This window comes from Myxocyprinus asiaticus, chromosome 4, assembly GCF_019703515.2.
Source record: "Myxocyprinus asiaticus isolate MX2 ecotype Aquarium Trade chromosome 4, UBuf_Myxa_2, whole genome shotgun sequence".
NCBI classification, from domain to species: Eukaryota; Metazoa; Chordata; class Actinopteri; order Cypriniformes; family Catostomidae; genus Myxocyprinus; species Myxocyprinus asiaticus.
In genome coordinates this window covers 22,836,592-22,864,291 of record NC_059347.1, presented here as the reverse complement: position 1 = coordinate 22,864,291, position 27,700 = coordinate 22,836,592, and the positions used below count along the sequence as shown (strand labels likewise).

Sequence of the window (27,700 nt, the reverse complement as noted above, 5' to 3'; positions counted from 1 at the left end):
GCACTTTAAAATTTCAATTTCAGTCAATAATAACAATAATCCATTTTTGTAAATGCTTTTATAGCACTTTTGCAGAGTCAGACTAACAGGCCTAGATTATGCTACTCTAGCTCCACTTTATCCAGCATGCACACACATTTATCAGACCGCAATTGGCCTTGCCATTGTTTGCATGCTCAAAAAGACAGAGGTGACGGACATTGTGTCTCACCAGTACCTCTTTAGCAGACATCCTTCCTTCATATATTCAATCAATAGCCTGAATATGCAAAAACCTGCTCTAGCTTAATTATAACTGCGCATGTAAACGTACTGACTGATGGCTACTTAATGGTCTTTAGGGCACCTGAGAGAAAACAATTCACCTGATGTAAAGTGAAAAAAAAATCAAACAATGAGGCGCATTTTGCTCAACAAGACAATGCCCTGGGTGTATGTGAAGAATTTCTAATATCTTTTTATTAGCCAGACATGATTCAAATGCATTTCCTAGGAGCATCTTCCCTAAAGAAGAAAAAAAGAGAGAAGGGAGGAAAAGCCAAGGGAAAAAAAAAGTCAAAAGCATCTTTTACAGCATGAAGCTTTTCATCTTTTAGAGGCGCTGAGAAGAAAAGAGCTCAGAGAAGCACAAACATCCTCCCTCTCTCCGTATTCTCCTTAGCACTGAATAAAGCCATGTTACCTCAGGATACGCACAGCATATCACAAGCTCAATAGCCCCAGAACAAGTTTTCAGTCACAGTTTTTCAAAGTATTTAAAAATAATCCCTAGCACACTCTTTAGTCCAATTACATAGTAGAATGCAGCTATCGCCCAGATCAGCCCCTGCCTCTGCTCTGCTGGGCTTAGCCCTCCATCTGTTATCTACCGATAAGACTCGCTTGTAATGCTAGATTCTAGCTGACATCATTGTGCATGAATGGGGATCAGATTTTCAGCATTTCATGATGCAGAGAGGTTAGCTTGTGTTTCTCCTGGCTATTGTGGCCTTGGTGAGGTGTGGTGGAGCAAAGTAGGTCCCGATAGAGAGAAAGAGAGTAAGGAAAGGAGATTTAGCTGTGAAATGATTATCAGGACTGTTGTCAGGGTCATGAAAATGGGAGTTTGTTGCAATGTCACCCCAGGGCTCCCTGACTGTGATTTTCCAGCATTAATTTGTCAGGGCATTGATAACCATATTGCTTCTATCAGACGCCCCCATCATCTTATTCTTATACTCACCCATGCCCGATTACTAACTGTAAATGCCACTGAAAGCTGGACTGTAAATATTTCAACTTTAGATTAAACTGTAGAAGCAGCATTCACAACCTATTTTAATTATGTAATGTGATGTATTTCCAAATGAAACAAGAAAAAAATGTAGGGCAGGACTTGCTTCAATCCAGAGGGAATTGATTGAATCCATGGTCACATACCAAAATATAGTCAGGTGTTTGGAGGTGTGGATTTAAAAAGATGGTTTGTTGACATCAGTCAAAAAGTCATTTCAGAGGTGGAGTAAATTATTATATTCTGAGGAAAGATTACAAAGACAAAATATATTTATTTATTTATTTTTATTTTTTATTTTTTTGTAACAACATGCACTGATCAGTCGTGCACAATAATCCTGGGAACATGTATAAACAAAATAAATAGGGTAAATCTGAATTTTATGTTGACTTCAGTAAATAAAATTAAGGCCCAAAACATGTGCAACATTCTAATTTGGATACTTCCAGAGTATGTACAGTATGTTCTTTAGGTATGCAGGCAAGTAGTATGAAACATTCCCAGACACACTCCATCTAGGAACGTGGGCATTGTCCCATGACCCAAACATACAGTAATGATGCAGTGCTTGAAGTGGTAGAAAAAAAAATGCAGGTACTCTCCTTGTTAGTATTAAACTTGATTTTTGTGGTAAATAAATTATACTGTGAGACTGTTTTTGTTCACAACATATGCTTATAAAAAAAAAAGAAAAAAAAAATACAATACAGAAAGGCTCGTCAACAACTTTTCGCAAGGGCCAGACAACCCACATAAGTGAACAATGGAAATCTAATGTAGAACTGTCTTTTTACACAAAATAAATGTAGCCTAAAACAAAATTATGTCTGTTTTCCCTTTTTTTTATTATCCTCCCATTCAGTGAAGGGAAATTTGCCTTCCTTGTCCTGCACATATAATTAATTTGCACACAGGAGCCAAATACTTGTGCAAATAATCATTAGAAACGGTGAACGCTGACACACATCTGTATGTAGAACTAAACACAGTCAGGATATATGTATGACGGTTCAGTGACATTTCACATAATCTTTTCAATAAAAAAAAAAATTCAGTGTATTTTCTTTGACGGTTCGGTTTTCATCATCAATTTACTTTTGTGAAAAAACATTGTGCATATGAGCTGACATCACTTCTGTAACAGCTTTGACATTTTTTTTTAGTCTGTAGTCTTGACTGCACCCAGCAAATAAGCAGTTTGCATAAATACATTTGATTGAATAAGACGCAATAAAATGTGCTCACCTAAAAGTTGCTGGTTCATGTTTTGGAAAAGGATGTAACAGAACTATGCCCAGACAAGCTTAAACATGCGCACTCCAGTCCGGAACTGGACCACGGATCACTTGAAGACCACCGATGCTGTTGCACATGTTGAGTGTTAGTTGTTATGCGCAGAGAGCACTTGGATGTTTGCTGCGATTTTATCAAAATCATATGGAGGGTCAGATAAAAGTGATTGGTGGACTGCATAAAATCACAGACTTAAATTAAATAAAGACTTACATCATACAGAGAGACTATGAGAAATGGTGGTACGCAAGTTAAACGTTTTGGTTACGAACGTAACCTTGGTTCCCTGAGAGGGAACGAGACGCTGCGTAATGACGCAACTGGGACTATGTCAGTAAGTCACGCGGTCTGAAGCCTGTATACAATCACACCAATTCATTAGCTGATGGCGCTTAAGCGATGCCCATAGGGAGCCATGTAACAGAACCCATATAGACAGCTGCTTTGGCGCCATATTGCCAGATTTTCTGCAACAGGCACAAGCCTATGCAACAACTAGAGAATATGGCCAGCTATGCAACGTCTCGTTCCCTCTCAGGGAACCAACGTTACATTTGTAACCAAGACTTTCCCTTTCAAGGGAACATCGACGTTACGTAATGATGCAATTGGGACGAGATACCATCACGCCATGCAAACAGTAGCTGCCAACTCTCTAAGCCTATTTGGCAAACTTACATCGACACACAAGCGAGCTAAAGAAATAGAAATCTCAAAAACGTACTCCTGATCCAACAGAGAGAACTTGGGAGCAGGAGACAAACTCTCATCCAATTTATAAAATCTAACAAAAGTATGCGGAGAAGACCATCCTGTCTTCCAAGGATGCACCTCTAGCCAATGCCCATGAGGATGCCATGCTCCTCGTAGAATGGGCTCGAATACCCAGAGGCAAAGGCAAACCATGCGCCTCATAAGCACTCAAGATTGCATCCACAATCCAATGAGACTGCGACGAGGAGGAGGTGTGTCTGGGCCGTGATGGTGCACGGCCAACGCTGAATCAGCTGATCAGCGGGAGAGCAAGATAAAGGGAAGTCGGACGCACCAGTTCGAGGGAGAGAGAGATGTAAGTGGCAGCGCTGCTTGTGTGTCTGTGTTCGTTTATGTTTTATGTTGTTTTAAGTTCATTTATATCATTGAAGTTTATGATGACTGTTCAGCCAGTTCACGCCTCCTCCTTGGCCACCTTTACCTGTTACAGTGGTGCCGAAAGAGGGATTCACTGTTGCGGAGTCCTCGCCACTGCCATCTGCCAGAGGGTGGAAGAGCGGTTGAGGACTGGGTGACAGCGTGTCCGGGAGCCAGCGAGCAAGTCCTTCTCTCTCTCTCTCCTCTCTCTCTCTCTCTCTCTCTCTGTGGGTCTCCGCTTGCCCTTTCCCTCTCCCCACGCCTCCCCTCCTCTCTCCCCCAGGTTCACAAGGTGGGGTGGACAACTGGCTGACGGAATGGCCGGAAGGGCAGCATCTCCCCTCCAGAGGTAGGGGGGAGTAAGTCAGTCCAGTTGGCGCCCCAGCCTGAATCGGGTGGGGGAGAAGTGTGACGAGGAGGAAGGCGTGGCCAGGCCGTGCACTGAATCAGCTGATCAGCGGGAGAGATAAAGTGTAGCCGGAGACGGCAGTTCGGGAGAGAGAGAGAGATGCATGCAGCCACATTGTGTGTGTCTGTTTGTCTTATGTTTTATGTTGTTTTAAATTGAGTTTTATCATTAAACTTTACGTTGACTGTTCAGCCGGTTCCCGCCTCCTCCTTGCCCATCCTTTTAACTGTTACAATTACCCTGATATTAGCTTAAAAAACTAGTTACCACATATACGATGGGGTTTCTAGTACAGCTGCTGACGGAGTAACAGCAAATTTGGCATCTTTCCTCTTTTGACTGTAGTAATCCACCACTCTCTATTTGTTTTGTTTTTTAACTTTTGTGGAAAGTTTTGGAAACAGTAGAACCAGGAAAAAAAACTGTATTTTTTATTTTACTGTTGGGATAAATGGGTAAGCAAAAATATTTTTTGGTGTGGTTTCCTTTTCACCGCTATAAAAGTTTACCCAGCAATTGTTTACTTCTGCGTTCCAAAACGCAAAATTCTGAAAAAGGTCTTGTGGTGGTGGGGGCGTGGTTAAGCGGCAGTTTGTGAATGGAGAGCGAGATCAGGAGATGAGAACGTTAAGGATCATCACCTGGCAATGATTGCCTCTAACAGCTGTTTGTCATTGCAGTGAGAGTAGAGACGGGCTTTTGAAAGCGAGCCAGACGGCAGTGAGAGAGAGAGAGCTGCACGAAGCAGAATGTTCCAGAGTGCAATGTGTGTTGTGCTGAAAAGCATTATTTGAGTGTGCCCACTGAAAAGTGGGATATATAGACTGTGAAAACTGTGGGAAATAAAGCCCTTTGAGTTGGATCTCGCCGTCTCCTGCTTCCTCCTTGTCTCAAAAATTAAGAACTTTGTTACAGGTCTAAAATGACACATCCGGTTTAATGTCACAGACATTTGAAGGTAACACTTTAGCCCCCGTGAATACTGAGGTTACCGCTAATGTTAGCTAACGTATGCGCTTGTTTACTTGGGTAGCGTATGTTATTGGCCTAAATGATAGATTTTGCTTTGTTAAGGCATGGTCACATTTACCTTTGCACTGCGAAATTCTGTGGGAAAAGAAGGCATGGGCAGATGTTGAGCTCGTGTAGAACCAGCAAAAAACTAATTGCCAAGCAGCCTCTTTTATTGATGCACTTTTTACCCTGGGAGAGTGTTAAAGTGAGAGAGAAGATAAAAAGAAACTTCCTGCTAAAATGATATCCTTGTCCATGGTGAATATTCAGTGTAGCTGTGTACGAGGCACTGCCCAAACCAAGCAACTTCCAGTTGGACAACTCTGTGAATTTGCCTGTCAAAGTTCACCAAACTTGAACTTCACGCAAAATCCATGAGGGAATTTCTTTGCCACTGGAAGTTCATGCCGCAAAATTCACGATTTCCCAAAACGGATTCCCATTGAGATGACTGTTTTTCACCTGCGAAATTTCGCTGTGCAAAGGTAATTGTGACTTTGACTTTAAACTGCAAAACAGAGACACTCTGAAATCAACATGTCTTCAACAACAAACAACATTTTACTTTTTCTCTCCATCTTTCTTTCTCTGTCACTGTTTTGCTTCACATGCATATTAAATGGTTGTTTATTTATAAGACGTACAACATACGGTTATATGCCATCTTCAATATCCAGTCGAGCAGGCAGTGCAAACGCACACACATCCTAACAGCTGTTAGGCATGTAAGGAGGCGTGTGTGAGTTGTGGTAAGCCTGTGAGCATTACATGATTGCAGTGTGTATCTTATCTGGGGCGGCTCCTCCTCGGGCTCTGTGTGTATGTGTGTGTATGTGTAGGACCATTACTTCAGTGCCCAGCCATGCGTACACTCCTAATCTCAGCACTCTTTCACTCTCTCACTGTTGCTCCCTGGAGACACAGGAGCTATCATCCAGTCTGGTTCTCAGACAGAGCCCTAGAGCTGATATCCCTTCATACTCTCTGTACACATTTCCACACTGACGATGACATCATCGAAAGCCCAATCAAACAGTATGTACAACAAAAACGTATTAGAATAATGTATAAAAGATTAATTGAATGTCTTAATACAGTACATGGTGAAGTAATAGGTAACCCCAAAAATGAAAATCATTTACTCACTGTCATGTCATTCCAAACCTGTATGACTTACATTCTTCCGTGGAACAGTCAATTACAGCAGAATGTCTAAGCTGCTTTTTTCCATATAATGAAAGTGGATGGTGACTACGGTAACATTTTCAGGGAAATAAGTACTTACATTTCATGAAAAAAATAAATAATACAAAATCATGCAAAAGCTATCATATGGCTTGAGAATACTTGGAACAAGTCATTTGGACTATTTTTACATTGTTTTTACTGTTTTTTTCTTTTCTTTTTTGTCAGTGCTTAGTCCCCATTCACTTTTCGTTATATGGAAGACAGCAGCTTGGACATTCCAATAAATGTCTCCCTTTGTTTTCCACAAAATAAATAAAGTCATACAGGTTAGCAACAACATGTGGGTGAGTAAATGATCACAGAATTTTAAGATTTGTGCGAACTACCAATTTAATAATAATAATAATAATAATAATAATATATATATATATATATATATATATATATATATATATATATATATATATATATTTTTTTTTTTTTTTTTTTTTTTTTTTTACCATAGTTAATTTCAAAATATTATCCAAGCATGAAAGACAATCTGCTTTATGACAGGTGTGGATTAGACCTTTAAAAAAATTGTGAACAGTAATGAATACATAAAACCTTCAATCAAACCTTTTTTTTGGAACTGGATGCACACATTGCGTTAGGCATGTTATGGTAACGTATGCAATGCAACTCCTTAATTCCATGCTAGAGGTTTAACAATGTGAGGCACATTTATTATCACCTGGATAATTACCTGCCATTCTGCCTGTATGTTTATATGTGTTTGGTGGAACAGGTGTTAAAATATTTTGGCTGTTATTGCCGGGATTGCAGATGAATTTGGTAGAGGCGGTGAGCTCTCTGGAGACAGAGCAATTCAGCACTGTAAACACATACACACACACTGGTACTAGCCTGGCAAAGAGAAAATGAGAAAATGTGTGGTAAGCATATGGCTTACACTTTTGATGCTTGTGTATAAAGCATCGCTTGTTTGGATACATTTCCATCCAAAGTTCCTATAACCCTAAATTCATGGTCACAATCAGTGTTGCAGAAGCTAATTTTAAGATGATAATTTTAAGCCATTAAGCTACTCAAGAAGCAGTTAGCTACACTGTAAGTCATTACTAACTTCACTGAAGATACTGTATTTAAGGGCAAATTGTTTTTTAGATAATTATCAGTTAATTATTTAATTATATCATAAAAAAGAAGACTATTTTTTGGAACAAAAACAACGAACATGTTCACATGCACGATCTTACATGATTATGCTTCAGAAGTCAACAACGTGTATGGTCAGGTAAACACCTTAAACTGTTTCCCTTTATCGGGGTAAGCTTGTAAACGGTTTAAGCAAAAACGTTCCCTGATGGAGAGAACGAGACGTTGTGTCGATGTAGTGACACTAGGGGTCACTCTTGGAAGCCCCAAACACCTCTGCTTTTTTTAAAAAAGGCCAATGAGAATTGGTGAGTGGAATTTGCATGCCGGACATACGGGTATAAAAGGAGCTGGTATGCAACCACTCATTCAGGTTTTGTGCTAAGGAGCCGAGACCAGGTCCCGGCCATTTCAGTGGGTAGTTCAGCATTGTGGCAAGAGGGACACAACGTCTCGTTCCCTCTATCAGGGAACGGAGGTTACGAAAGTAACCAGGACGTTCCCTATCTGTCACTCATTCGACGTTGTGTCGATGTAGTGACACTAGGGGTCCCTATACAAAATGCCACAACTAGCTGAACTGTGTTGCGTGAACTGGCGGTGTGTGACGGGCAGACTGCTGTGTGCCTCGTAGCCAGTGCACCAGGCCGTCATGTAACCTCCCCCAATGCTCTTATGAGCATCGGACAGTCCATCAGGAACAAGTCGACTGCCCAACTATAGGGACAGGCTAGCCCAGCCGAGGCCTCTTTTCCCTCTCTTTTCTCCCTAAAAAGAGTGGAATTTGTTAACTGACTGGGAGCCATAAGTGTCTGCGTCAGGGGGTGTCCCTCCCAAAGGGAAGACACCGCGGAGACCACACCCTGCCCAAAAAAGGGGGGGGGGGGTCTATTTTGAGTGGAATACGTCACATGGTCTTACCGAGTCTTGTCGGAAGTATGTCATGTGGAGAGGTCCCATGGTAGGTCCTACCCAAAGGGGGAGGAGTTTCTACGGAGCATGGCGACCGGGGGCAGAGGGGCCTCTGCCCAAGGAAGACGCAGTTTGCCATCAGGGAAACAATTTTGCAGAAGATATCACATGGGGTCGTTGTGGAGCACCTACCTCAGTACAGGGGCTCATTAGCACGCGTACTGGGCTGGTCAGCGAGTTTCTCCGCAAACTCAGCTGCCAGAGGGCTAAGGAGGAAAGTCATCCAGGGATCACAGTCTATGAACATGACTGGGAGTCAAGAGCGCACGTCTTCACATCAAAGGTGCTATGTGCAAGCGGTACACCCGGCCAGTTTTCCCGGAACTTACCTGCTCATGCCTGCCAATACACGGGATGAGACAGGCTCAACCCGGAGAATGTAGAACCTCGCAAAGTGTTGGGTGTTGCCCAGCCCGCTGCTCTGCAGATGTCTGCCAAAGAGGCGCCACTGGCCAGGGTCCAGGAGGCCGCCACACTCCTGGTGGAGTGGGCTTGTAAACCCGCAGGGGGTGGCATGTACTGAGCCTGATATGCCATCGTGATGGCGTAGATGACCTAGTGGGCGATCCTCTGTTTGGAGACAGCGCTTCCTTTCCGCTGTCCACCAAAGCAAACAAAGAGCTGCTCGGAGCTTCTAAGGCTCTGCGTGCTGTCCAAATAGATGCGTAAAGCTTGCACCAGACACATAGCCGGGTCGGGGTCTCAGGATCACGTGAGAGTAATCCGGACCGAACTCCAGGCACGATTCGTTGACAGAGAATACCTGCAGGTCCCCTACCCTTTTGATGGAAGTGAGCGCAGTCAGGAGGGCAGTCTTCAAAGAGAGTGCCTTAAGCTCAGCTGACTCCAAGGGCTCAAAGGAAGTTCCCTGTAGACCCCGATGGACTACGGAGAGGTCCCATGAGGGGACGAGGCGCGGTCTGGAGGAATTCAACCTCCTAGCGCCTCTTAGGAACCTGATGATCAAGTCGTGCTTCCCCAAATACTTACCATCTACTGCATCGTGATGCGCCGAAATAGCGGCTACATAGACCTTCAGGGTGGAGGGTGACAGCCGCTGTTGCGAGGAGTGTGAGATCCGAGAACCACGTCTAGGTGGGCCAGTAGGGTGCTACAAGGATGACCTGCTCCTCGTCCTCCCTGAACTTGCACAGGCTCTATCGCATCCTTGCGCAGAATGGTAGCAATCGCCTTCACCGAGGTGAAGCGGACACCGCTGAACCTGGGCGGGCGCCTGGCGAACTGAATCGCGTAGCCGAGTCGGACGGTCCGAGTCAGCCACCGCGACTGCCCGAGAAACCGCGCCGTGACCTTCGTCGCCCGGAGAGCGAGGTCGGTCGCCGAGCACAGTTCCTGCATCAATCCCAGGTCAGAACTACCCTTGTGCAGTTCTTTTAGTGCCTTGGCTTGGTGTACTTGCAGGAGAGCCATGGCGTGCAGGGCGGAGGCGGCTTGTCCAGCGGCACCGTAGGCTCTAGCCGTCAGGGACGACGTAAACCTACAGGCACTGGACGGGAGTTTCGGGCTCCCACGCCAGGTGGCGTTGCTCTGCGGACACAGGTGCACCGCGAGCCCCTTATCCACCTGGAAGATCACCGAATACCCCCTGGCCACTCCGCCATTGAGGGTAGCGAGAGCGGGGGAGCTGAAAGACTGGGACCAGGCAGTAAAAGGTGCCTCCCACGATCTTGTCAGCTCCTCATGCACTTCCGGGAAGAAAGGAAGCCCAGGAACCAATCGTCGAGCCACGAGGGTTCAGGGGAGAGCAGAGGGTTCCACTCTAGCCCGACGCTTGCAGCCACTCGGGAAAGCATGTCCGTAATTTCCACGTCGGCCTGGGACTGGGCGACCACTCCCAAAGGAGGAAGCCCAGTCGAAGCATCTGCGTCCGACTGGACAAGCCCGCTCTCCGATGCTGCGCTCAGTAACTCATCTTCTTCCTGGGCTCCGAACGAGATGTCGATCTCACCCTGAGACGAGCCGGCAATCTCGTCCAAGCACCCGACCTGAGCAAGCGAGCGTGCTGGGGAATGGCCCCTTTCTTACGAAAGCAAGCCACGACCGCAATGTTGCCATGGTCATGTTCTTGCAGTGAGGACAAGACCCATCCACAAACGATGTCTCCACGTGGGCAGCGCCCAGACACAAAAGACAGTGATCGTGGCAGTCAGAAGCGGAGAGATATCGACCGCAACCAGCAATAACACACAGACGGAAAGGCATCTTTAAAAAGACATTCCGTGTGTGCCACTCTTTTAGAAAGAAAATATACTCTTTTAGTTGTTTCTGCCGAAGCGCCCAGGGGCGTTCTCTGCACTCCACGGGTGCAGAGGGGGAGAAGCCGCTTAAATGCACCGTAGAATCAAGCAGATGAGGTGAATGAACTTTGCGGATTAATTCAGCTTCAATGAATAGAGTGGTTGCATACCAGCTCCTTTTATACCCGTATGTCAGGGGGAGTGGCATGCAAATTCCACTCGGCAATTCTCATTGGCCTTTTTTCAAAAAAGCAGAGGTGTTTGGGGCTCCCAAGAGTGACCCCTAGTGTCACTACATCAACACAAGGTCGAGTGAGTGACAGATAGGGAACCGATCGGCTCACGTACATTTTTCCCCATTACCCAGATTTTGTGTTGCATGTAAACACCTTTGCCAACGTTCTTACTGGACTATCCAACGTGCGCGTCCATGTCTGTTTACATTTTGACATCAAAAGCAGAGAATAACCCGATGATTTTAAATTTCATGTAAACACGTTTTCTTGCTTTGTTGGATTTTTTGAATAAACTCATTTTTGGTAGTTAACAGTATGTCAGCGCACTCACTGAAAAAGATAAATGTAAGCTAAAAAATTAAAAAAGAACTGGAAAAGGAGTCACGTGACGCTATGCGAGGGTTGATCGCTTAGAGGCTACAATTATTCTTTTAAGCAATATTAAAAGGTGAGAACTGTAATAGTTTCGGCGCATGCACAGAGCTCTCAGTCAGCTTCCCTGGGCGGGTTTCAGACCCTGATCTATCCTGGCAAGATTCTTGTGGTCGGCTGACAGAGACTTTGTTCTACGAGCGGTGAGGAAAAAGGCAAATTGTGCCGGGAGGACCACAACAAAATGTTTTTTCCGGACTTTGCTAGAGCTACTCAAGCGAAGTAGGATGGACTCAAAGAGTTTAAAAATGTACTGCACCAACAGAAGGTAAGCTTCTCATTGCTTTATCCTGCTAAGTTGAGAATTGACGCCAAGGATGGACGCAAGACTTTTGACTTATATTAAATCAATGGTGTAAGTGGATAATTTTGCTTGCACTCAATCAACAATATAGACTACACATTTTACTGATGCAGCCTGAGAGTGTTTGTTGTTCTGTTGTCTGCCCACTGGCTCCTGCCTGGCTCTCTTTTTTTATCCTTTTCTATTTTTTTTTCTCTCCCTTTGTTGACTTGCTGTTGAGCTCATTCATTCACTGTGTGGGTTCGATGTTATTGTTTACTTGGGCCTATTTTATTTTTTATTTATAGTTTAATGGCACTGTTTATGTTAAGGGGAAAAAGAACACACACATAAACAGCAGTATTTAAATACATATCTTTAAATAAATACTCAGTTTCTTTGGGAATCTTTTTTTATTATTATTATTTATTTATTTTGTTATTTTTTAAATGAATCATATAAATAAACTAAAAACAACCTTACAAAACTACTGATCCACTAAAATGAATTAAATTTCCCAATGCTACTTGACGTTCTAGGAAAGTGTGTTTCATCTATAAACAAATAAAAAATATGTTACATTGTTTTGTCACACTACATTGATACATGCTGAGGAAAAAAATATTTTAAAGTAACACTGTTTTGACAGCTGCACTACCATCACACTATTGTAAAACTTAGGCTAAGTAATTAGGGTTGCTATGTACTTTTATTTAGTTATTCAACAACACAAAATCAAAACAAAACAAAAAAATCAGCAACATAAGCACCAAAATGTAATCGAATAAAATCAACATAAAAGTGGTAAGAGTGAGAGATTCCTGTAATAGATTTAATTTCACCTATTTAAGTGCATAGCAAAAATACTACACTGAAAAACTTTAATAGTGGTTTGCACTAACCTTGGTTTCACTTGTTTATCTTTCTCTCTTTCCTCCTCCCTTTTTTCTTGTTTTGGTACCAATTGCGTAATTGTGCAAAGCAACTGAGCCGTTTCCATCAATTAGCCCTGACTTAGGACTTTCATTATGAGTAATTGACTAATATCTGCATAGACTCTGAAGAAAGACACTTTGACTATCGCACAGCAGTTCAATAAGTAAGAACACATGTCTTGGCTTGGGCTATGCCTGGGTCCTCAACCCAATGCAAAACAGGTGCTTGCCATGTAATACTACATTTAGCCCCTGGAGCAAAGGTTATCCAGCTAATAGCTGCCTAGTAGAGAATAAAGAAGAGCTGAAGACTAGGCCTAAACATCTGGGACATATTGCACATACTTGCAACATATGCTTCAGGTTCAATTAAAATGAGGCCATAGCACATTTATCCATTTCTTCTTTTTTCTTCCATTCCTTCATCCAGTAAAAGTGGGCCTACCCTGATGTGACCTCAGTATTTTACTGTTTGAACAAACAGAGGAGGTAATGAGTGTGTGAGGTCACCATCAATCTGACATACGTAGAGGGAAAAAAGGGGAGAACTGGAGAGAGAGAGATGGATAAAGACAGAGAGAAATGTAAACTATAATTTGTTCACCTCGTCCCCATTTAAACTGAACCAGTAATGAAGAAAAAGGAGGGAAAAGGACAAGCAAGTAACTTCATTGAAGAAAAAACTGAAATAAAGAGGTACAATAAGCCCTTTCAACTCTCGAACAACTCCAAACATTGGCTGTGAGGAGGTACAAACATCACTGAGGGCTGCATTCACAATCCTCCTTGACAATATCAACACTGATACTTTGTTCATTCTTCTAGCTATATCTCATTGAGTGAGAAACATATCTTTATTTTCTCACAAAGTCCACTACAGAGGAATGCACAAAAGAATTTAATAAGGTTATCGTCATCTTAATAACATCTTGTATTGTTGACATTCTTGTTGACCCATTTTCCAGGCAAAGTGGATAAATACTGGCATTTCTGAGGGAAATATGAATCTGCCTGCTCACGAACGTTAACATGCTGCTAGGGAATTTGGCCTTTAGCCATTTAGCCATTTGAATGCTATTAATTGCACTTCAAAGGCCTTGAGAAATATCAGAAGCTCAACACAGAGACCCTGAAACCAAGTTTATTTATGCATGCATGGATCCCCTTTATTCTGGGTACAAAGAAAAAGTGTACAGTGGGTGCTGGCGGCTTTGACAAACTAGCTGTGGACTCCATGAAATGTGTCCCAAAGCATTAAAAACACAAGAAGATAAAACTATTGGCCATTGAGAGAGGTCATATGTAAGTATTACTACATATGCATTACATGTCACTTAAGTGAAGGGCATTTGTGAGCAGTAAATACACATCTGTATTGGAATGCATGTCTTTGAGTGTCACTAATAATTACCTTGTCATCTCTGTCAAAATCTTCCTCTTCGTCCTCCAGCAAATCCTCCACAGCTTGCTGATGTGCATTGTGAAGAGCAGAACAAAAGAGAAGAGACAAAATACAAAACAAAGGAAAATCAATTTCACATGCACACTTACGAACATCTCCACATCATCAAGTGAAAACAAATGATAGCACATAGTCCTTTGAAAGAGAGCAAACCCTCAGAGTCTGACCCCAGTCTCCAGAGTCATCAGTCGTATCCTCTTGTCCATGAGGTTAAAACCTCAATAGAGCCTTTGGCAAAGGGAGGCTGATGACATAGAATGTTAACTATGTGCTTCAGTGGACCAAATCCAGGCCAACAATGGTCCCTTCAAAACCCTTCAGGTTTTCATACTTGTCTCAAGCACACAAAGAGCTGTATGCCCATGACCTCGAGAAATGCTGCAGGCTACTCAATTCTCTCAGAAGAGCATGAACATAGAGCAACAAAACTGATAAAAAATGAGTGATGAAGAGAATACTGAGGTGAAAAGAATCGTTTAAACAGTGTGAAAGGAGCTGTTGAACTATAGATGCATTCCTATGAACTACAAATTATACAGTAACAATACAAGTTGTGCTTCACTTTATAAATCTTGCTGTCTGTTTGTACTCTAGTTCACCAGAGGCCAGAGATAGAACATCCTGAACTAATATTGTTTAGGCATAATTAAATATTGATTTCCTCATCTGGAAATCTACCGACCTGATTTTATTAAAGCAATTGTAATGGCTCTACCATGGGCACTTCGAGACTAGAGTTTACCCTGCATCAGAGAATGCCCTGAATCCATTGTTTTCAATGGGCATTGTTCATTACAAAGATGTAGAGGAAAAATGGAACGGTATACAAAAGTGATGCTGTATCATGTGACCTGAAGTTGGGAAAAAAGTTACCTTTACTGCAAAGGACTCTGACATCCATTAAAAATGGTCTTGCACAATATTATCCATCAATTGCTCCATCAGAGCTTTCTCTAGTCTGTAAGTGCCTTAACGCTTGAGAGATGAACAACTAATTTGCTAAGTTACATTTGAGAATAATATAAATGCTGTGGTATTAGGATACAATAGCCCAATCACCAGCTTAATCATATCACACTCATTCATTCTTTGGAAATCCATCCAGTGCAGTCACTGAGAAAAAGTGTTGTTCTTGGAATGTAAAATATGCCACACATTGTTTTACTTTCACAAACAGAAAACCTGTTTTGTGGGAGCTGGTAATTTGGCAGCATTAATTATTCAGATCTCACTGGCTCGTTAATCAGAACTGTAGACACCAAAAAAACATCAGGCGATATGTTGGCACACAAATAAAGAGTTTATCTCGGTCAACTGAAAACATTACATTTGGCCTCTATGGATTGCAGGAGCCTGGGAGGAGTGTGTATCACATGTCTGTTTTTGTTGCCGGAGGTTTGAGAAGACATACATCATTATTTCTCTTCTTGTGGTTCCTCTTGTCAATCCTGCATCAAAGCTTCAAGGTCATGTTCGTGCTATTAACATACGACAACTCTGGCATGTGAAAATGCCAAAAAAAGCTATCAAGGGAGAAATACATCTTTTTGATGATTTTTCATTTTTTTATTTATTTTTTATTTTTTTGCTCTTTGCATTTCATCTTTTTTTTCTTATTCTTCTTCTTTTCTTTTTTTTTTTTTGTGACATCCAAAAATTGTTACTTACCACACAATGGCTTTTGTTCCTTTGTTTTGTCTAAAAGAAAGAGTGTATGGCTGCTATAAGCCTCTTATGTAAATGCAGCCTGAGGCAGAAACAAAAGCAGGGTTCAGGATAGATACACACACTGTTGTGAGGAGACTAGTGATGGTGTTGTGGTAGCTTAGTAGCACATGGATCTTCAAGAGCCACAATATTGCATCAACTCTAGGTTAGCCAGAGGTTACATGCTAAGACTGAACTTAGTGCAAACCCCTGGTAGCATGAACATAATGTGTCTCACTTGCAGACAGGAATCAAGACTAAAATAGCATCAGTGAGATCTTGAGACCATTGTTTGGCCTTTCGGTTAGCTCTAGCACCACCTCCAGACCTCCAAACCACCATTGTGACATCCATCATGGCAAGTAAATGCTCTTTTTCTTGCCTCCTGCCATCAGTTGAGGAAGAACCCTGCTATCTGTGCTCTTAATTCTAACCTTCCCTGTGACAGGTGTGCTGGGAATAGACGCCCTAGCTAGACAACCCATCCAACATGAAGATATGCACTTTCATTTTTTTCCCCTCCTCAGCTCTCTCACTTTCCCCTCCTCCAGCTCTTCTTTGAAATGTGAGACATCTCTAGCGTCTCCAGCTGCTCGGGGGCTGGCCCTGCTTTGTATGTCGCATGTAGACGAAGGGCCCGCGAGAGCCCAGGCCTGGAAGGCTGATAAGGGCTCTCACCGGAGCACATTGAGCCCAAACAGCCTCTTCACATGCTGTCAGAGCCCTGCTGGTCAGAGGGAGGGCTTGAGCCTTTGCCAGCATTGGCTGACTGTGGTATGACCTCTGCAAGGGCTCAAGTCAAAGAGTACGAACACTAGCAAAAAGACAGGGTACACTCAAAGAAAAAATCAATTCTGTTTTGGGATAATATTAAATTTCATTAAGAATGGTCATGACTCGAATATGAGGACAATCATAATAATAACAAACCTAAAGTGAAAACTTGCACACTCACACGTCCTAAGCAGATGTGTTGCAATGATTCCAGAGACAAGCAATTAGTCTGTCTACACTGAATGTAAAAATTCTGCACAATCAAGCCAATTAGAACATATTTCATGTTTAATGTACAGCTATGAGGAGCAGGATTTTAGATCAATTTAACTTCTCAGTGGGCGGGGCTACCTGGGGTGATGTCGCAGAAATAGAAAAGAAGCGATCAACAAAATGTGTTATCACTCGATACGGCTGGTAAAGACAATAACTCTGATTAACATTTTAGATTTTCATCATGTCGTGCCTGGTTAGACACAGTGTCATGACTTAGTAGACCCGCCAAGTTTTGTGACATTGTGAAACTTGTGTAATAGCTACTGAAAGCTGATTGGCTAATGGCAGCCATTTTATTTTTTAAATATTTGATTGTCCTCAAATACCCACTTAGCACTACATATAAAATTTTAAGTCAAGCATACCAAAAACCCAATAGTCTGAGCAATTTTTAAGATTTTTTTTTTCCATCAATATAGCACCATCAACTGGCAGAGCCACGCCAAATTTGTTAAAGTTCTCACAGTAAAACTCTTCAAATATGTACTTATTAATTCATGTACCCGTCTAATTTGGGTCAAGTCAAAGATTCTGACTTCTGGCAAAATATTGGGTGCACTCAAAGAAACAGTTAGCTCTGTTTTTGTGTAATATTCAGTCCCATCAATAATGGTCACTAATATGTGAATATGTCAAATGTGTGGACAATAGTCATAAAAATAACAAAGCTAAATCTAAAACTTGACATGCTTTTATCACAATCAGCCCTTAAATAGACTTACCAAGTTTTATGACAATCGGCCATTAAATTTGTGTAATTGCTGTTAAAATCTGATTAGCTGATGGCAGCCATTTTTAAAAAATATGCAATTGTCCTCTAATATTCACCTAACACTTTGGGAAAAAATACAGCATACACAATTTTGCATCAAACATGCCAAAAATCCCATAGTTTGAACCATTAAAAAAAACAAATAACATTTGTATAGCACCATCAACTGGCCAACCCCCACAAAATTAGTTGTGTCCTCGCAGTGACGCTTTACATACATGTACTATATTTCCTCCAAATTACATATTCCACTCATGAACCACTCTGCAGGGGCTCAGTCAAAAGTATGACTACTGGCAAAAAACAGGACACAGTCAAAGAAACTCAACAGAATCCTTTATGTTTTGCCATAATATTAAGTTTCATTATGAGCGGACACAACTCAAAAAAGAGGATAATAGTCCTTATAATAATATTACTAAAGCATGGCTGTGTGGGAGAGGGTCAGACAGAGAGGCATGGGGCGTCTCTGTGCATCTGTATAGAGCAGAGAGTACGTCTCTTTGGGGCTGAGTTGTACAGGGCACACGGCCTGATGAGAGGACTCTGGTTTTTGATGCCGTGGTTTGGGGATGCGCCAGGGTCATGTGTATTCAGAAGGCAGAAGAGTCAGTGGTGTCATCGGTCCCACAGCTTCAGCTCTACTGTAATCTGCAGCAGCCCTGAACCCCCAGGACTCAGAAAAACATGCTTGCATTCTGTTCTGTAAATAAAACCAGCGCTTCCAGAGACAAGCGTGAGTCAACAATGGCAGCGGCAGCCGTGACAAAAATCACACAGTGCAGCAGTGTTGTGAGCAAAATCACGGGTACAAAAGTTCACAAAGATGAAGTTCAGGAGCTGCCAAAGTTGCTCCCCGCCTCGCCTCCAACCTCGCCTGCGAGCCGAGATGGCACAGGGGAAATCAGCAGGGCAACAAACGCTGCCAGTTCAAAGTGACGTGACCTTTTGATTTTGTCACCTGTCAGGGGCTGGCACGGAGGAGCGGAGACGTGTCTGCCAGGCACGGGTGAAGCGCTGTCTCTGTAACGGGGGCACAGTGCTGGAAGAGGTGGTACCACTGAGGTGGATTAAAGGCCTAGAGCACCTCTCCTCTCTTCTTCTCACTCTTCCTCATCCTCTCCCGGCCCTGCCGTCACACTTCTGTCTTTTTTGTTGTCCCTGTTGAGCCGGCAGCTGAAACAGCAGCCTGAGAGTGAGACAAGCTCTAGCATGAAGCGCCTCTAGGAGCATAGCTGGCAGACAGACTCTCGCTCCGTTTCTCTTTATGTTGTCGTTTCATGATTGACACTGGAGGTGGGCTTGACAGGCCTTCGTTTCCCCCCACAGCAGCCCACCTGTACCAATGTATCCTTTATTCATGAAGTTCCATCCAAGCTGTTTGTTTTTCAAATTACACACACCGGAAGAAAAAGACAAAACACTACTTGTACCAGACACACACACAAAAAAAAAAAAAAAAAAAAAGGTTGAAAAAAGTTTATTCGGTAACTTGTTTTCTGTGGCAAGGCAAAAAACTGTGCAGTGTTAGTAGTGAAGGAATGAGCAAACAGAATTAGAACAAGCAAATGTAGGCTGGTTCTTCACAGCTGGTAGATGTTTCCAAATCGATTAAATTGAAGGTGAAGAGTGCTGTACCACTAGCGGCGCCAAATAAAATAGCAAAAACAATAACCTCAAATACCCCTTCCTCCCCAAACTCTGTCTTCCATTCTTCATTAAAATAGATGCGGCATAACTAGATTATGTGTATATGATTAGAGTATAACTGCATAACTAGAATGTAAGTGGTACTGACCTGTGCAAATGTTACTGTCATGATGCTAGGGTGTTTTGGGTATATGCCAGGGTATTGTTATGTATTTGCTGAGGTGTTCTGTGTGGTTGCTACGGCATTACTAGGTGGTTGCTAGGGTGTTCTGAGTGGTTGCCACTGAAGCTGGTCCAAGTCAAAGGGACTTGTCATCAAGTCTCAATAAAATTGTAGCCGGTTGCAAAAAACACCTTAAAGGAATGTTCCAGGTTCAGTACAAGTCAAGCTCAATCAACAGCATTTGTGGTTTAATATTGATTACCACAAAAATTTATTTTGACTTGCCCCTCCTTTTCCTTTTTACAGTGAGGCACTTACAATGAAAATGAATGGTGCCAAATTGTGAACATTAAATACTCACTTTCTCAAAAGTATAGCCACAAGACATAAACAATATGCATGATCATGATCTTAGATAAAATCACTTTCTAACCTTTTCTGTGTAAAGTTACACCCAATTTTACAACTTCATTGCCATGACGATCTAATGTCAACAAACCCTAAAACATTGAGCTTAAATTGAATTGAACCCATAATATTCCAAGTGACAATACACTTAAAAAAGGGGGTTAGGGTTAACCCTAACTTAAGGGGTTTCTTGCAACTGGGCCCTAGTCCACAGAAATGGCTATGATCTTTCCTCAGTGTAAGTCTGGGATTATTTTTCCAGTTCGTCTGCCATGTGTGATGCTCCTGTTCTACCCATTCCATACAGGACTCGAACCAGTGTCTCCGGCATGGGAGGCGTGCGCTAACAAAGAGGCTAAAGGCTACAGCCTCTAGTGTCAGTCACTAGTGCACATTTTGAGGTCAAGAGAGTGAGGTTTATACACATTGCACAGCTATCTATCAGCTGGATCCCATTACACTCACCCCCCTAAACCTCACTCCCATCCGGGTCATGGCACCATCGTGACGCTCCTGTTCTACCCGTTCCATATGGGACTCGAACCGGCGTCTCCGGCATGGGAGGTGGGTGCGCTAACAAGGAGGCTAAAGGCTACAGCCTCTAGCGCCAGTCGCTAGTGCACCTCTTGAGGTCAAGAGAGTGAGGTTTATACACATTGCACAGCTATCTATCAGCTGGTTCCCATTACACTCACCATAAACCTCACTCCCATCTGGGTCATGGCACCATTGTGACGCTCCTGTTCTACCCGTTCCATACGGGACTCGAACCGGTGTCTCCGGCAAGGGAGGCGGGTGCACTAACAAGGAAGCTAAAGGCTACAGCCTCTAGCGTCAGTCGCACAGCTATCTATCAGCTGGCTCCTGTTACACATGCAAACATCATAAGTCTGATTAGTTAGAATAGTAATAGTACATTTGTTTTTAACAAGCCATATGATTTGAGGTATTATTCAGGTCTGTATCACAAATGGTTTACAAGCTGAAGTTTAACACTTTTGGATAGATGGTTTTTTAAATCCCAAACCATTAGTAAAAACAATAGTAGAGCCTAATAGTGATGCTTGCCTTTTCAAGCACCACTAATAATAATTGTGTGACGAAAAATGTAACATGATTTTGCAAGGGCTATGAAAAAACAATTAACCCCTTCAATTTTGTAAGAGGAAAATGGAGAAACTGTGAGTGTGCTTGAGGACATGGTGAGAGTAACCCTGACAATTAAGATCCTCTCTCCCACCACTGACAAGGTTGCCGAGAAAGAACCCAGAATGCTTAATTGCACTCGGGCTGTTGAAAGAGACGTCACATTGTTCCTCCAGCTCTGAGAGTATATGCTTTAATTAACACCTTCAAAACATCTGGTAAACTGTTTTCCAGGCCAGTGAATCCGGCAGCCCAGGTCTTCTAGGCCAGCCAAGGGCTTTACGCCCCTCCATTCACACTGAGCAGTCCAATGCTTCATTGAGCCTGAGTGGTCATACTGAAGCCCACCCGAATGCTTCCAGGTCTCCAAACAACCAGAGGTGAGGGCTGGGTGTTGGGGTGGTGAGCACTACCGTCCTGCAGGAGGTGGACACTGACAGCTGCTGCCAGAATGGCCTGGCTAGCTGCGTTGGTACTCCCTTATCTTAAGGTTAGGGTGGGCGAGCATGCACTACCGACCAGCAGGGGGCTCTTCTTCTGAAATCAGTGATGCCTCTTTTGTTAGAGAAGAAATTGTGTGTCACTTTAGAATTCTTAGCTTTCCATCACCTGCTGATGATCGACAGGCGAAGTTCAGAAGTCACATCTCTTAGACTTGTGTGTCAGTTGATCTCCATCTAAATTCCTTCTTGTGGTTCTGTTTTCTGTTCTCACCAACACAAAAACAAATACAGTGTAACCACAGGCACCACGCAGCAACCCGACTTGCTAAGCTTCTCCCATTCTGTTGATTTAAAACAACGGTTTTGGAGTGTAGTCTAGGGTTTGGAGCACAGCCATTCCAGATGGTAAAAAGGATCTTTAACAATAACAGGCCATGACAGCGAGGTCAGGTATCTGGTGGAAGGGTGGCAGGCGGAGAACAGCACAAGAATATGAGAGTCAGGGGTCAGCTGACTACAGGTTAAGAGTTAAGCTGGCATGTCACATCCTGAGGTAACAAATCCCTTCAAGAATAGTGACAGCTGAAAGTGGGTTCTTGTTTTCCTAAAACATATTAGGCTGTTGAAATGGATTGCAATAATCAACAACAAAAAAAGGCTATGTAATGAATAATATACAGTCAGTCTGAAGGGGACTGTTTTTTGCAAGAATGGCCAGCTTCTATTCTGTGATAATGACAGCTACTTTCTAAGTACATAAATAATTGGATATGAAATATTGATTTGAGTTTAAATTATTTATTATCTAAAAAAAAGAAAGAGACCACAGAGTCATACGAAAGATATGAACTCGAAAGATTTTCGAGTCATATGAAAGCTTTATTCCTAAAGCTATATAGGAAGTCATTGGAAATCAGTTTAGCAATTACTTTTGTTAGTTTAGTAATTATACAAAAATATTCGACTACAGCCACAATTGACCATTCAGAATCAAATATTCTGGAGAGCCGTGCAAAACAAAAGGCTTATAACTTGTCAAAATTGGACTATCCATTCTTCACCACCTGAAGTCGTCTGCTTGATTTAATGACTGCTTGCATCCTCAAGATTGGGTTCATGATTTTTTTTTGCATTAGTTTCATTTGAGCCACATTGGTAGCCACAGCTTTCTGGACAATGACCTTTGGCAAATAACAGCTGTTTATTTCAAATGCTTTTTAATGTAATTAGTTATGTTATTTTCATTTCTCCTTTCCAAAAGGAATAGGTGATTATGACGGGGGTAAAAAAAAAAAAGACAGACAGACAGAGCACAACATACAACATATATCAAGCTGAGAAGGCTATCAAAAAAAAAAAAAAAAAGAAAAAAAAAGATGTCTATTTTCAACAAGGATTTTTATGCGCAGTCTTTTAGTGTCCACTGGATCGCTTGCATACAGGATATTTGTGCACACATATACTGTATGTTTAGATGACTGTTGTTGCATTACATGCCAAAAACACATCAATCATTTAACAATTGCTATACTTGTATGAAATTTGTTGTGCTTTGAAGCCTATGATATATTTTTCATTTTCATGCTAAATAAATAATAAAGTCCTTAGTATTAAGCAATACCTAGGATATATATTTTTATGTGAGGATCGACCTCATCGAAATACACTGAAAAAAAAAAAAAAAAACAGTCACCTGCAATTGTTCAAAAGGATCTATTTCTACTCGATTTAACTCATAAAATTACTTTCATTGGTGTAACATAATTTGTCAGGTAAATTTAGTCAAATTAAATACAATTTTTCAGTTAAATGAAATCAGTTAATTATTACCACATGAAGCACATTTTTAGGTTTCCTCACAAAATATTTTTTACAGTGTACAACAATGTTATTGGAAGTTTTGATATTTTAAGATTGAACTGCCCGTCCCTAGATGTCAAACAAACACTTGGAAAAGTTTCATAGAAAACTTGAGTAAGTCCTCCATTTCTCATTTCTGACTGTTTCAGAAAAACAGAAGCCTTTGGACTTCTGGAGTGCCGCTGCCTGCATTTATGTGTCAGCAGGTTTAGAGGAGAGCTACAGTTAGAGTTATCTGAAATGACATCCTGCCAGGTAGAAGGAAGCTGGCATCTCTACTGTAGTGATGAAAACATGAATGATAGACTTCCACTGGGGGAATATTAGTCTTTTCAAAACTACATAAGCTCTCCAAGTGTGAAGCTTAAAAAAAATAAAGCAGAAATTGTAAAATAAAAAAACATGGGTTTATCTAAACTGCTGCATCATTGTCAGATAACAAGTCGATGGCAGTGAAACGAGGCAACAAAGAGTGTTGTTATGCTGCCAATTACATATATTGAGTATCAGATCTATTGGTAAAAACTAAACTGAACTGAACAGATTAATAAGATAAGATACTAATCAATAAAATTACATTCAGTTAGCACACCAACAAACACTAACATGCAGTTGAAGTAAGAAGTTTACATACACTTAGGTTGAAGTCATTAAAACTCATTTTATAACCACTCCACAGATTTCATTTCAGCAAACTATAGTTTTGGCAAGTCATTTAGGACATCTAATTTATGCATGACACAAGTAATTTTTCCAACAATTGTTTACAGACAGATTGTTTCACTTTTCATTGACTATATCACAATGCCATTGGGTCAGAAGTTTACATACACTAAGTTAACTATGCCTTTAAGCAGCTTGGAATATTCCAGAAAATAATGTCAAGCCTTCAGGCAATTAGCCAATTAGCCTCTGATAGGCTAATTGGAGTCACTTGGAGGTGTACCTGTGGATGTATTTTAAGGCCTCCCTTCAAACTCAGTGCCTCTTTGCTTGACATCATGGGAAAATCAAAAGAAATCAGCCAAGACCTCAGAAAAAAAATTGTTGGCCTCCACAAATCTGGTTCATCCTTGGGAGCAATTTCCAAATGCCTGAAGGTACCACGTTCATCTGTACAAACAATAGTATGCAAGTATAAACACTATGTGACCACACAGCCATCATAAAGCTCAGGAAGGAGATGCATTCTGTCTCCTAGAGATGAACATCGTCTGGTGCGAAAAGTGAATCCCAGAACAACAGCAAAGAACCTTGTGAAGATGCTGGAGGAAACAGGTAGACAAGTATCTATATCCACAGTAAAACAAATCCTATATTGACATAACCTGAAAGGCTGCTCAGCAAGGAAGAAGCCACTGCTACAAAATCACCATAAAAAAGCCAGACTGCAGTTTGCAAGTGCACATGGGGACAAAGATCTTACTTTGTGGAGAAATGTCCTCTGGTCTAATGAAACAAAAATTAAACTGTTTGGCCATAATGACCACCGTTATGTTTGGAGGAAAAAGGGTGAGGCTTGCAAGCCGAAGAACACCATCCCAATTGTGAAGCATTGGGGTGGCAGCATCATGTTGTGGGGGTGATTTGCTGCAGGAGGGACTGGTGCACTTCACAAAATAGATGGCACCATGAGGAAGGAAAATTGTGTGGATATATTGAAGCAACATATCAAGACATCAGCCAGGAAGTTAAAGCTCTTCTAAATAGACAATGACCTCAAGCATACCTCCAAAGTTGTGGCAAAATGGCTCAAGGACAACAAAGTCAAGGTATTGGAGTGGCCATCACAAAGCCCTGACCTCAATCCAATAGAAAATTTGTGGGCAGAACTGAAAAAGCGTGTGCGAGCAAGGAGGCCTACAATCCTGACTCAGTTACACCAGTTCTGTCTGGAGGAATGGGCCAAAATTCCAGCAACTTATTGTGAGAAGCTTGTGGAAGGCTACCCAAAATGTTTGACCCAAGTTAAACAATTTAAAGGCAATGCTACCAAATACTAACAAAGTGTATGTAAACTTCTGACCCACTGGGAATGTGATGAAAGGAATAGAATCTGAAATAAATAATTATCTCTACCATTATTCTGACATTTCACATTCTTAAAATACAGTAGTGATCCTAACTGACCTAAGACAGGGAATTTTCTATGATTAAATGTCAGGAATTGTGAAAAACTGAGTTTAAATGTATTTGGCTAAGGTGTATGTAAACTTCTGACTTCAACTGTACATGTAGCAAGAACACTTAGGGGGACACTTAAGCCTAATCATCTATCATTATGTTTAAATTCTCCCATCACTTAAAATCATCACCAAAAAAAAGGAAAAACTATAGTATTAAGTGACATTGATGTAGCCATTTGGATCATCTTTTAAAAACAACGGCAATGACAAATTATGAGTAAGCATCGCACTTTACCTGTATTCACCCTAAATTTACCCAGTTTAAGCGCTGGAAAGCACTGGAGTGTCCAAGCTAAGGCTCATCAGTGAGTTTCCAGCTAATGGAAAGCAGACTCCCTGTATGTGTGTGTGTTTAGTGTTTCAGGCTCTCTCACTCTCACCAGCCCCAGTGGTGGCTCATCTGTTGTGGTTACAGTTGTCAAAATGTAGAACAATGGACTGCTAGAGAAAGGAAAAAAAAAAAAAAAACGTTCTGGAAGGAGGAATAAGGGGTTAAAGGCATTACCCCAAACTCCAGCCATCCCATGTGTTTTAAATCCACAGATTTGCACATCTGACCCATTACCTAGATCTGAGTCCCTGACTTCTAAACCAACTGGTTAAAAAAAAAAAAAAAAAAAAAAAAAAAACAGCAATAAATGAAAGAAATAAATTCAACCCAGTCTTATGAAAATGTGTACATATTTTAAGAGTTGACTATTTCGTATGATTTCATACGAGTTTGTTCATTTAAATTTGTACGGTTTCATCACATGAAAATGCCCGGATGTCTAATGTGGAAGTAAGCACAAGTTTCGCGCACGAGGCGTTAAGGACATATTTATTAATATTATGCCCTTACACAAACTCCTTATCTAAGCCTAACCGATCAGTTGAGTGTGTAAACATTATAGGAAGCTGTTGTATGCGACAGAAGCAAGTAATTCTCGTGTATTAGATGAAAACGATGTCCAGCGACGTCATTGGCTGTAATGAAAGTCGTACGACTTCATCCGAGTGCAGTCGTACGACATCATACGAATTAGCCAAATTTAGAAAAGTCGTATGAATCCTTACGATTTCAATGTGAGAGTGTGTAGAATAAATAGGATTAGGCACTTACCACCACAGGAAACTGTACATGTTTTTCCAAAGAAGGTATTTTTCATATTGCCTATGCATTTGAGTATTAATATTTTTTTAGATCTTTAGATACTTTTAGAAAGTTGACATGTCCTGTGTGTGACATGCTACTCTCCATCCAAAACAATTTTAAACATTTTGCTAATTCTTTTACAATTATTATGCATGCAGCTTAACTTAGCTCATATTAATTGAGCGACAACATTTTTCAGGACTATTAAAAATGAAAATAGTAAAAAAAAAAATGGTAACCTGTTACCGAATCTAAAATATACACTTTCCTTAAATGTTGCCCTACAATCTTGATGTTGATAAAACAAGTGCATTATTCATATTGTATCCTTAATGAACTACAGCTTAATTTACTGATATGTATGTTAAATCAAGAGGAAAACTGTTTTCTGTAAACGGTACTCATTATATTAAGTTAAACACGCCCATAGAGCCACAGAGATTTTTCAAACAATGTCGCCATCTACAGGACAAAACAAAGAGCAGAGAGTGTGGACAGACACTTTCTTCAGGTTCTTGTTACTTTATTTTACAGTCTCCTTTCTTTGTTAAACTAGAGTAGCTCATAAGGTAAGTGATTTTAAAAGAATTACAAAGACTCAAAAACAGTGAAACTTTTGCTTGTATCCAGGACACTTAAAAGAATTAGTTCATATGCCTGTCCCATTTACTCAAAGCATATCCTAGATACTCTAGTTATATATAATGGGACTATTCCTGGTAAAAACTTATGTACACCCTGAAATAATGATCTACAAATACTTTAATATCTATATTGGGTGCTGGTAATTTCGTTGATGTCTAATGCATACCAAGTTCACAAACTCCAACTAAAAGTTTAACAAAAATGTATATCCATATAAAATTGATTGTATTTAACTTCAAGGTTAATTTTCTTTACACTTTATAGGCATTACTGTTGCTTTAAGCGCACACATTCTGTCCAACAGCAGCTTAGAAATAAACCAAGCACACAAAATCATAGCCGTATTGTAATGGAAATGTTGCAGGGCATTTTGACACTTTTTAAACACACTTGAGCATGATTAAAAATATATCCTCTTTGGAATTACACATTTGTGACACCATTTAATTAAAACATTTAAATAAATAAACAGCTTGGAAAGCAACGCA

At 41.3% G+C, this 27,700-nt stretch overlaps 1 protein-coding gene across 15 annotated transcripts in view; it reads right to left on the bottom strand.

Annotated features, from left to right (window-relative positions):
• Positions 1-27,700, bottom strand: part of LOC127432191 (multiple C2 and transmembrane domain-containing protein 1-like) — a 491,532-nt gene that overhangs the window by 310,952 nt on the left and 152,880 nt on the right. For 14 of the 15 annotated variants that reach the window (XR_007895716.1, XR_007895715.1, XM_051683066.1 and 11 more), the window contains one exon: positions 13,997-14,053. Coding sequence is in view for 13 of the 15 variants with exons in the window: in XM_051683066.1 (XP_051539026.1) it covers positions 13,997-14,053 (57 nt within the window). In the remaining 2 variants the exon portion in view is untranslated. Of the gene's footprint in view, positions 1-13,996; positions 14,054-24,034; positions 25,874-27,700 lie in introns of those variants that run through there. The other variant, XM_051683110.1, reaches the window with a different exon arrangement.